The 12,186-nt window shown below is 38.4% G+C and overlaps 1 protein-coding gene across 10 annotated transcripts in view; it reads left to right on the top strand.

Annotated features, from left to right (window-relative positions):
* Window positions 1-12,186, top strand: part of PKP4 (plakophilin 4) — a 3,210,231-nt gene that overhangs the window by 2,862,009 nt on the left and 336,036 nt on the right. For all 10 annotated transcript variants that reach the window (XM_044074755.1, XM_044074756.1, XM_044074758.1 and 7 more), the window contains one exon: window positions 5,825-6,011. In XM_044074755.1, coding sequence (XP_043930690.1) covers window positions 5,825-6,011 — 187 coding nt within the window. The remainder of the gene's footprint in view (window positions 1-5,824; window positions 6,012-12,186) is intronic.

Below are 12,186 nucleotides of genomic sequence, written 5' to 3'. Positions count from 1 at the left end.
TGTTGTAGTTTCCTTTTATTCCTTTTCTTTCAAAGTACAGTTATGGATCTTTAAGAGCTGAAGCAAATTCTTTACTTTCAAACTACCTAAAAGTACAATTTAGATGTGTGTCCGAATAGCTTTAAGCTAATCGAAACAGTAGGTCGAGCTCCGAGCTTATCATAGATATTGAGATTTTTATTTTTCAAAATGTTGCAAAAGATTCCCCTGTGCAGTCAAAAGAAAAAAGAAAAAAAGACACAGTGACTCTTGGTTCTAGTTCTTCAAATGATACAGTAATATCCCTCTGCTGTGGACTGTTGAACTTGAATGCACAGGTCTGAGTTCACTTCCAAGTGTTTTGGAAATGAGTCCTGTAGCCTGCACCTGGTTACCTGACAGAACCGTCAGTGTCTTGTGGTGTGGGTGTCACTGGTTCGTTTGTTATTCATGGGTTGCAAGCTGTCACTGGTTTATCTGTTTTACCATGAGAGAGAACTGATCATGAGGCAAACATCCAGGCAGATATCGGGGTCTCCTCCCAACCCCAGGAGCTCCTATCTCCCTTCAACACATTCAGATAGACATTAGTCTTAACAGTCCTTGGGGAATGACCATGTGAGCTTCCCCATGTGACTGCCCCGACCCACAAGGCTACTCTGCAGCAACACATCCCTCTGGCCTGGACTCATTTGGCTGCACTACTCAGAGCTCCCACTGGATGTTGGCCAAGCAGTGAGCCAAGCCATCTTCTTCCCCTTCTCCTCAGGTTGGGAGAGAGTCATGTGCTACATACTCCCATCCTCTAGCCGGCTTACTTTAGTCCGCTAGTTAAAATACATTTGTTTTCTGAATGTCTTTCACACTGTTCTCTTGGTTCTTGTGTTGTTGTGTTTGATTTTGCTTTCAGGACTTTTGATCTGTGATGCAATGATTTCAGGGAAGAAGTGAAAGTAGAATTTTGCTGTTCTATAGTTGTATGTTCTTTTCTACTGTATTGGAGTAATGCCTAATAGCGTGCTCAAAGAAATTGTAATTATTAACGCTTTATTGTCTGTCTGCATGTACCTGCATAATACTTTGTACCACGGCATGTGGTGCCAATAGCTTTTAAGACCGAAGAAATTGTAATTATTAACACTTTGTCTGTCTGCATGTACCTGCATAATACTTTGTACCATGGCATGTGGTGCCAATAGCTTTTAAGCCCTACTTGTGATCTGTCATTCCATAAATAAATTCCCCCAACCTCTTGTCCTTCCTCTAACCCGGCCAATCCCCAACACCTGGTCCTTCCTCTAACCCAGGCCCATCCCCTACACCTGGTCTTTCCCCTAACCCAGGCCCATCTGCTATGCCTGGTCCTTCCCATACACCTGCAAAGTCATCCCAAAGCAAAAATCTGAAATTTATCACCCTCAGCTTTCACAGCATTTGTAACAAAATCTAAGGCTTTCATGCCTGGGTTGCATTACATACTCCAGACTTCTTAGCTGCCACTGAGACTTGACTAAAACCTAACATAAAAGATATCAAAGTGCTTCCTCCAGGACACAACTTAATCAGACTAGGTAGACTACTCAGAAAAGACGGTTGAATCATATTACATTATAACAGCTACTTCACAGTTACAAACTACTCAGGTCCCATCCCCAGATTTGATAATGCTGAAATACTCATTACCATCCTAAAAATGAACAACTTGGAAAAACCTGTGTGTAGTTGTCTTTTGCATCCCCATACTTGAAAACATTCTGTCCTGGATCACAGAAAATATCCCCTATGAAACAACTATTCTTGGTGATAACATAAATTGGCCAACTTTTAAATCAGTCTCTCCCTCTATAAACCTCTTCAAATTTTCACAACTTATAGTATTTTCCACAAAGTATGATAAATATAATGAACAAGGATCCATACTGGATTGGATCCTAGTATCTGACCCTAACAAGTTTACATGAACAGGCACCTTTTCCAACACAGTAAGTGAATACCTACCCTCCTTTGCCATCAGACTGGCAAACATTCTCCTAAAAAACATTTATATAAATCAATCCGGAACCTTAACAAAATTTAATCTAGAGTCCTTTCCACATATACTAAAATCTAACTGGACTATCCTACAGACTCTTCCTCTTGATGAAGCAGTAAATAACTTTAATACTACATTTTTAAAAATTCTTAACAGTTGACAAAAAGAATCAGAATTAATCTTGCCCCATGACTTTCAGCTGCCACCAAACAAGTAATGTCCCTATGAAATAAAGCATGGAATGAATGGCTAAAAAATAAAACCCAAAACAATTTACAGTATTATAAACAACTGCAATAAAGTCAAAAAACTTATGTCTGATAAAAAAACAACATTATACCTACCAGCAATCTAATAACTCACGCAACCCAAAAATGTTCTGGTCATCAGTCAACTCACTTCTTAAACCAGGCACAAAACAAAATCCTACCAGATAAAATCTCCCTTCCAAATTGCCTCCTACTTTAACTGTCACTTCCCAGACAGTATTTCTAATGTACTGTCAAACCATACTCATCCTTAGGAAGGTGAATACCAGGATAATTGTCCTGAAGGGCCATAGTAAGTCTAGTCAGTTACTCAAGGTCAGAATTAAACTCTGTACCTTGTGTTTGTGTTTAGACATTAACCATTGTACTAATACTTCAGTGAAACAGTCCTCTGTCTACAACACTTTCAGCCATGTGTGGATAATACTAATGTTACTCACTGTCCTATTGCTTCTGCTCATGCTTTCATTTCACGCAGTCTCTACCAATATTATAACAAAACTTCTAAAACTCAAACCTAGTTCCAATTCAGCAGATAATCATCCTTCTCAGTACCTCAGGCTTGCTGCTGAGTCCATAGCCTATCCAGTCGGTATTCTTATAAATCGATCAGTCACAGAATCGTATGTCCCAGGCATTTGGAAGAAGTCTTTCATTATCCCTGTACCCAAAGGGGGAAATTCCTCAGATGTATGCAGCTATCACCCCATTGCTATCTTATTACCTCTGTCTAAAATACTTGAAAGATGTATTCATACGCAAACCATTAATGATCTTCTTCACAGCAAACTACTGTCCCCAACCCAGCATGGTTTCATACCAAACCATAGCACCTCACCCGCTCTATCTTTCATGGTCACCATAAACCATGCTAGAGATTCTGGTCACCTTGTATCTGCTCTGTTTTTAGATCTCCCTAAAGCATTTGATATCTTTCATGGTCACCATAAAACATGCTAGAGATTCTGGTCACCTTGTATCTGCACTGTTTTTAGATCTCCCTAAAGCATTTGATATCTTTCATGGTCACCATAAACCATGCTAGAGATTCTGGTCACCTTGTATCTGCACTGTTTTTAGATCTCCCTAAAGCATTTGATATCTTTCATGGTCACTATAAACCATGCTAGAGATTCTGGTCACCTTATATCTGCACTGTTTTTAGATCTCCCTAAAGCATTTGGTATCTTTCATAGTCACCATAAATCATACTAGAGATTCTGGTCACCTTGTATCTGTGCTGCTTTTAGAGCTCCCTAAAGCATTTGATGTAGTTTCTCACACTAAGCTCCTGTACCAACTTTCCTTACTGTGTCTCACATTCCCTACCTTGACATGGTTTAAAAGTGTTCTGGCAGATGGACATCAGTCAACAAAGTGGGAAGGCTGCCTTTCTTCCTTACTTCCAAACATCACTGGATACCCCAAGGCTCCATCCTTGGCCCCGTACTTTTCAGCATCTTCATAAACAACCTTCACTTAGCTTCCTGCTAAGCTACTCTAATCCACTATGCCTATGACTCCATCATTATTTGCTTGGCAAATAACATAGTGCACCTTCAGCAAATTACCCAAGAATTATCCATTGAACCCTGGTTAAACGACTCCCAACAATTACTCAATCCCAATAAAACAAAACTTTTTTTTTCCTAAGGGATAAACAATAAATAAATCCAATTTTAAAATTTATTCCACAAATAGCACTTTAATTGAAGCAGTGCTATACGCCAAGCTGCTAAGTGTAATCATCGATGAAAACTTGAAATTTGACCTTTATATCCAAAACAACATAAAAAAAACTCACCAGAAACTAGGCATCTTCTACATGCATTCAGCATTCACGTTTTCTTAATCAGTCTGCTAGAATCATTCTTGCTAACACCTATTTATTACCTTCTCTTTTGTACGGTACTAATATCCTTACTAATCTCCAGACCTCCCTCTTATCAAAACTTGAAGCCTGCTATTACAAAATTTATCTTAACTGGTGTATATTTCATTATTATACCTTATCTGGGACTGATGTTGCTATTTATGTATTTTTTGGAGAGTTTCTCCCCGGGCCTCTACTGAAAATGGGATTCTCTGGCCCCAGTCAGATATTCTCGGTAAACAAATATCAAATAAATAAATATTATTTATATACTTGTTACTTAATGGACCTTAAACCTGTAACCATGACATACTATGCAAACTGTTATTTTTATCTCATATAAAATTGTTTGTAATAACTCTGCTGATTTTATGTTCGTAAAACCCTGTATTAATCTCGCTGCAATGTTAGATGATATTGTTTTTGTTTGTATGTGTATACACACACACACACACACACACACACACACACACACACACGCACAGTTTTTCTCCCTGGCCTCCATTGAAAAAGGACTCGCTGTGGCCCAGTGGAGTTTCCCTGTTAACAAACTGCAAATAAAATAAATAAATAAAAAATACTTTTTTTTTTTGGAAAAGACAAACTGTAAAAATCTAAAGACTGTCACCATGACATGATGCAGGTATAAAGTTAAGACAGACATTTTAAAATGCCTCCACTCTGAGATTAGAGCACAATTCCTCACACCACAAGTGCTTGCTCCTGCAGTCTCATAAGGTAGTCATTACACACAGGGTCCCCTTGTGTACACACCACACAAGGGGAAAGAATCCCACCACACCCACTGAACTTTTATATAACAGGTCTATAGTTGCGTGTTGGATTGGCACAGTGGTCAAGGCGTTCTAACTTACAGACACATGGTACAGAGTTTGATTCTCACCTTTGGTCACTGTCTGGTTATTGGCTAGGCATGTAATAGTCTGTAAATTGATTGCCTATAATTAACCTGTGAACCTATAACATGGCTGAAGAGAAAAAAGTAACCTGAGTGCCACAGTCACTTGCTTCACTCATGCGAGTAAATGATTTACAAGACTGATTTGGGAGCAGGTTGAGAAGACTTTTAAAATGGTTAGATTGTTCTACAGAGTCATGTAAACTCCTTTAGCAGATTAAGTGGAGTAAGTAGAAGCAGAACAGCTAACATGAGATGGGGCATTTGTAAAAAACAAATGAAATAAAGTAAGATCTAAGGCTACAGAAAGTGTTTTTTTCCGATGTGATATGATTATTATATACAGCATTTTAATATTTATTGAATACTGTCATTTTTTTGAGAATGTATTTTTATCATTGGTCAGATAGCTTTATTCTCATATGCGGAGGGTTTAAGTTTCTTCATTTGTTTTGGATCATAGAACACAACACATAATGGAATAGGTTGTTAGTAATTTTTCTGTAAGACAAGACTCTTCTCTGCAGTGTGTCTTACTCCATCCTCTACCTCTTTCTAAAGCTCAAGACAACATTGGTGAAACTAAGAACATATGCTTTCTGCATGGTAATACTGTCTCTGGGTCTCTGCATCTGTCTGATTCTCTCATTCCTTCAGGGATTCCTGCGTCATTCTTTAATGACTGATGATGTTTTATCTTAGGATTAGTAAAAATATTAAAACTATGATTTTTTTTTGTCTTGCCCTATTAGGGGTCCTTTGGAATCTCTCATCGTGTGATGCTGTGAAAATGACAATCATTCATGATGCCTTAGGAACTCTGACAAACACGGTCGTAATTCCCCATTCCGGTTGGAGTACTAATTCTTCTTTTGATGATGAAAGGAAAGTCAAGTTCCATTCTTCACTGGTACTGCGAAACACCACTGGCTGCCTGAGGTACAAAATAAGCCTTTTCTTTTTTAATGTCCCTCATAAATTAACATCATAATAAGGAAATACAGTAATAAAAGTAATAAATCCGCATGCTGTAGTGTGTGATTTTAACACTGTGTGGTGCACAACTTTACCATACCAGTGTGTTTTCCTTGCTTTATTTTAACCGTTCTGTGATAATGAAGTGCATGCATTGTATAACCATTGCCTTTTAGCTTATTTATGATATTTATTTGATGATTTGCTTTAAAGTATGTCTATTGCTTTCAAGTATTGTACTTGGTCATGTTCACTTGTATTCTTATGAGGTTTTTGTGCCTTGTCTACAAGACATGCAGGATTGTATAACCTTTGACTTATGTTTAGGTAGCACTGACAACAAAAAAAAAATGTGCTTAGTTTAACTGCTAAGATCCTTCTTAAGAAGTTACCTCAAAGTTTTATTTATTCAGAAAAAATGTTCAGAGAGTCAGTTTAAATTCTTGCAGTAGAATGTCATATTTAAAGCACATAAATTGTACGACACAGCAGAAAGCTAATAGTAATAGTTCTGAGAAACTCAGGAAATCTCAGACTTCAATGATAAGCAGTGTCAGGGCCTCAATAGGTAGCACACTCGCCTTTGGTCAGAAGGCTGTGGGTTCTACTCTCACACCAGGTGGATGAATTGATGACAGTATAGTGCATGGGGGGGGGTCCCCTAATAGCATAAATAACCACCTGTATTCTCTCCCTGAAAGTAGACTTCTAGCCTAGTTGGACTAATCCAGTCAACAATGAAAGAAAGAAATAAAGAAATCCAAGTCACTGTGAGCCACTTGCTCTAGTGAGCGAAACCTCGCCACAACAATAAGTAGAACATGCTGGAGGGATAGATTCCTGTCACAGAGACTCCCCATGCTTTGGAACAAAATTCCTAATTACATTAGGCAGAGCCCCTCATTAACACACTTCAAGAGAAACCTTGACAAGTGGATGGGTAACAGAAAAGACACCCCTGGGATCACTTCATTAGCACTTCTTGACAGAGGCTCAGTTAAGTAATCAATGGGGCGGCGAAAGCTGACGCACTCTGGCTAGGCTTATAAATACCCTCGGGCAGAGAGCCTAGTACCTACCTATGAACAATGAATAAAAAAATGATATATTCTGAATTTTAATGTACATTCATAATTGCAGTGTTGTCTTCATAACAGGTGTGTATCTTGTTTGTCTGTTATTACCTTGATCGTATGTTACAATTGCATTGTTTTTATCTGACCTAACAATGGCCACTTCTGGTTGTCTTTGGCTGGGAGTAATGTAGTTTTTGTCAATGTTCTACAGTCATTTTTAATCAGAAGCATTTATTACCCAAGACCACTTTTCATAATCTTAATTCAGATATTGTGTGTGTATATATATCTATATATATCTATATCTATATCTATATCTATATATATATATATATATATATATATATATATATATATATATATATTTTTTTTTTCTTCGTATTGTTTGCTAACTAGGTAAACACACTAGATAGAAGCCTGTTTTCCAGGATGACCTGACTGCCTTGTGTGGTTAAGTGACTTGCTCAGAATCAGATAGCAGAAAAGCAGTGACTGCAGGAATCAAACCCTAGACTACAGGTAGAAGCTCACTAGCATCTCATAGACTTAATCCTTTGCTGAGCTAAAGTGCCAGTCATTGTAGGGCATGTGGGCAAATGCTAAAGCAGATGTTCAAAATGTGGTTCTGGAAATAAGTGGTTCTGTGGGTGGCAGAGCCTGCCCCCCCACACACACACACACCTACAGCCTCTTTGTAGAGGCCTGTTCCCCTTTTGTATTTATTAAGTCCAATTCCATGGTTATTGCATTATATGGCAAATGAGTCTTTCTGTGCAGTGATTTGCATTAAGGAACTGGCTTTTTCACTAAGTTGTGCAAACATTTCCTTTTTCTCACACAGACATCAAATAGGTGTCCGATGCCGGATTGCAGTTTGCATTATTTGTCTTTTTTTCCTGAGCTGTATCCATGTTTGTTATAGTAGATGTTACCGTGTATCTTTTTATTTTGGGTTATTGTACAGAACTGGGTTCACATTATACCTGAAAGATGCTGCTGACAAGATTAGCTGTTCAGGTAGATGAAAATTTTGCACAGTTAAACAGATATAAATGAAATGCCATTAGGATGTAGTAGAAAGCATCAACAGTGTTCTTCTACTCCTGTGTGGTTGGGGGGGGGGGGGTATGCCTGTGTGCTGTGTCTATTACCTTGTTCAGAATTTAGTAAAATGTGCATGCATTCATTCATTCCTTCATTCTCTGATTACCCACTTAATCCATTTCAGTACGAGTCATAGTCCCTAATCCTTAAATGTGTGCCAGCCTGTTGCTGGATGCACAGACTCCCCTGCTGTCTTATGACATACACACCAATAAGTAGTTTACTAGAATGCCACTTCAGCTGGGGGGGACTGGGTTGGGTCTATATTGAATGTTCGAACATTCAAAATTCCGAGTGTCATATGGTCGACACCATATGATTGGATTTTTGAATGTTAGAACGTAATGCAGATCTCCGTACAGTGCGGAATGGGAAGAGTTCCCTTTTCTGCACTGCAGTGTGATCTCAGAGTTGGTATATTTAAAGAGTGGGGAGGTGTGGGGGGCTTGACCCCCTGCTTAAAACGTTCAGGTAGGTGTTTTGTGTAGTTTATTTTTTTTATTAGATAATCTAACTTTTGAAAGTTCGATCATATGGTGTCGACCATATATGACAGTCGAACTTTCAAACGTTTGATTGTCTAGTATAGACCCGACTGGGGTACCTACCTAGTGAAAAATCCATGTGGATAAGGGAGCAGCCTGTGCACAGAAGGCACCCCAGCTGAGAATTGAACTAGCAAACTGAGAACTGAGGCATTCGTGCTAGCCACTTTACCTCACTAACAGTTACTTTAATAATGTTATGATGCAGCAGAACTTATGAATATCTTAGACAGAGTGGAAAACTAGTTTGTTGTGTTGCACATTATGTAACATGACTTGGAAAAACTTCTGTGTACTTGCTTGTTATGTAATTGGGACTTTTACATTGTTGCAAGTGTTTTATTTTTTTTTCTGCTGTTTCGACTAGAAATGTCTCCCATCACTTTTGACGTGGTAAAGACAATGCGGCACAGAAAAAAATTAGAAGACTGAAACTCATCTTTTACTTTTTTTGCTATTTAAATATGTGTATGTGCTTCACTTGCCTAATACTCGTATCCTTCCATATTTTAAGTTTGTCTTGTTTGATCGTATAGTTACCTAAACAAGAAGGCACCCTTTAGTGATACAAAATAGAAATCTCTGGTAGGACTGATGATTTTTTTTTCAGTGAAATGGTGTTAGATGATTAGAGCAACCTGTCTGTAGAGAGGTGGTAGCATCAGAAAGAGTGACAGAATTCAAGAATGCAAGTGACAGACATATGTTAAATGTTATGCTGAATACAAAGTGAAAGTGACTGTTTACTGCCATCAGAACCCATATTTTTGTGATAATGGCTTTACATTTTGTGCAGCATCTGTATGAATGTAAAAGTCATTGAAGCAGCTCACCTAGCAGTGCTGAAATCAGTAAAACGGCTAAACAATGAAATAAGAATGCAATGATATGATAGACACAGGACACAACTACAGAAGCAAAGTGCTTGGCAGTCTCCGATTTTTAAAATGTCATCTCCTTTATGCATTACGTCTCATCATCATTTGGTTTGGAATTGCCTTGTGATGGTGGCAGTCATATTACAGCACTGATTTTCCCATCATGAATAAATTTTTTTTCCCAGCAGTTGTAGTTTTGCCATGTAGCTATGATTTCTGTCACTGAACATACCATTTGATTTTGGCCCTTAACATTTATTGTAGTTCTGTAAAGATTATCCAGTTATAACTTTTTGAGCACATAAATAATTGTCATAAAAATTAGCATATATTTAAATTACGTTCTTAATGACAATGAATATTTTTGAGTGTTTTGACCATCCATCATATAAAGTTAGACATTATTACTCCTGCTGATAGGCCGCTGAGAATTTTGAAGGCCAGTGCCGTTTATGAATGTTGATAGCTTCAGTAGAGAGGTGTGCCACAGCATGTCTTGTAATAATCCAGGTTTCTTCCTGCTGACATTTCTGTTTAATGATGCATAATGCTAGTAGTAATGCACAGACTACCTGCTGTGCTGCATTTAAGTTTGAAATTCCCAACTCCCCCCTCTCCTCAAGCATACTTTAATTCTTGAGTCTTTGATATATAAAAGCTGACCTCCACTTTTAATATTTCCCATTTGCAATGCTTCTCCACAATTAGCATATGGTGATCAAAAAATACTTTTGAAAACATCATCAACATAGTGGCGAATTCATTATGGATTAAAACTGCACAGAAAGTAGCAGCAATCTGACAAGACAGTAATTACTCTTAATGGTTAAAAGCAAATGTTGGGGTCATGAATTTCAGTGATTGCTTAGTAATAACCTTGCTTCTCATTGTAACTGTGCTTTAAGATTGCCATCTAGTGGCAGGAAGGATATTGCATGTAATGGTTTCTGAAAATTTTGCATTCTGTCTTTGCAAGCAGCATCTTGAACAAGTCAGCAGGATGTACTTGGTGTTGTGATAAAACAGAAGTGTCAACTGTCTACATGTCTTCTGGGTTTTGTTTTGGGTGGGATAACAGTCACCAAAATGTTTTCAGAATACATTTTGCAGTCTAGCTGTTACTTCTGAATTACCAAGCAAACTCAGATAAGTTTCTCTGGTATTTATTTGCAATTGTCAGCTGCTATTTTGCAAAAATAGAATACAGTATAATATTGAAAACAGGCTTTACAGACCTACAGGGGATCTGTTATGTAGTTTTTTGCAGGCTACAGGGAAAAATGTTCTTTAGACCTCATGTGACAGACTTATGTGACAGTTCAAAAAAAAAAAAGCGCATAAAAATGCAATTCACTCTAAACCAGGACATTTGACTTTTAAATATTAAAGTAAATCTGAGCTGGAGATGATCTTGTAAATTAGATTTTGTTTCTTCACTCGAGTGCCTTACCCTCCATCTTGAGAGATGAGCAGGCTAAGTGTAATTAGTTGTTTTCAGGGATGCCTTCATCTAGAACGCATCAGGTTAGATGCCTTCACCTTGAATCTATTAGATCAGGTATAGTCAGTCATTGAAGATACCTCCACCTGTAGTCTGTTGGATCAGGCGTAGTTATTCTTTGAGGGTAGTCCTCCCCTAGAACCCATCAAGTCAGGTGTAGTTGGTCTTTTAGGATGCCCTCACCTAATACCCATCAGATCAGGTCTAGTCAGGGTAACAGTATTAGATTCTGAGACTTGTACATGCTAGTTCCAGAACTGTTAGTGAATGTAGGACTGAACAGGGACTTACTGATGCCAAGACCTTGCTGTAACTGAATGTCTTACAAATGCACATCCATCACTACCATTACATTTCCTTTGCAGCTGGGCTTAGGAGGCACCATCTCTAGTTGTTGTGTCTTTCGGCTTATCCCGGTTTGGGGTCGCCACAGTGGAACTCCGGTCCGCTAATGTTTGGTAGTGGATTTTTATGTGCCGAGTTACCAGCCCTGACGCACAACCTTCAACGAAGGCACACTCATTCACGCATGTCTCCACACAGAAGACGCTCTAGCTGAGAATCGAACGGGACAACATCTTGCTGTGAGGCGACAACGCTACCGCAGCACCACTACCGCGGGAAGGCACCATCTCTGGTAGGAACCAAAAAAAGATATGACCGTTGTTAGCTTCCAAAGGAGGGGGGAAGTGATAGGCGAATAAAGAAAACAGGCTTTGTTAGGGGCTTAATTTGAAAGAAGGGCACAGCAAGAAAAAAAAGAGGAAAATGTGCAAGTGCCAGCGTAATGCTCTTACTCAAAAGATTAAAAATGTGTCCTGTTTTTAATTATTTTTCCCAAGGAAACAAGTAATGGAATCTTGAGCCTGTTCTTTATTAAGTACCGATAAATTAGTCAAGACAGATATGGAAGGGTTGCGTATTCAGTTTAGATATTCAAAAAGTCTCAACACATATATATCCCAAACTATCTCTAAAGACGCATCTCTAAAGGCATTAATCCCTACGTCACTCAATTGGTTGCCAACTGGCTTA

Source organism: Protopterus annectens, chromosome 6.part0, assembly GCF_019279795.1.
Source record: "Protopterus annectens isolate FY-2018-M chromosome 6.part0, PAN1.0, whole genome shotgun sequence".
In the NCBI taxonomy this organism is placed as follows: Eukaryota; Metazoa; Chordata; order Ceratodontiformes; family Protopteridae; genus Protopterus; species Protopterus annectens.
Note: the sequence above shows the minus strand (reverse complement) of the source record. Positions and strands in the feature narration are given on the sequence as shown.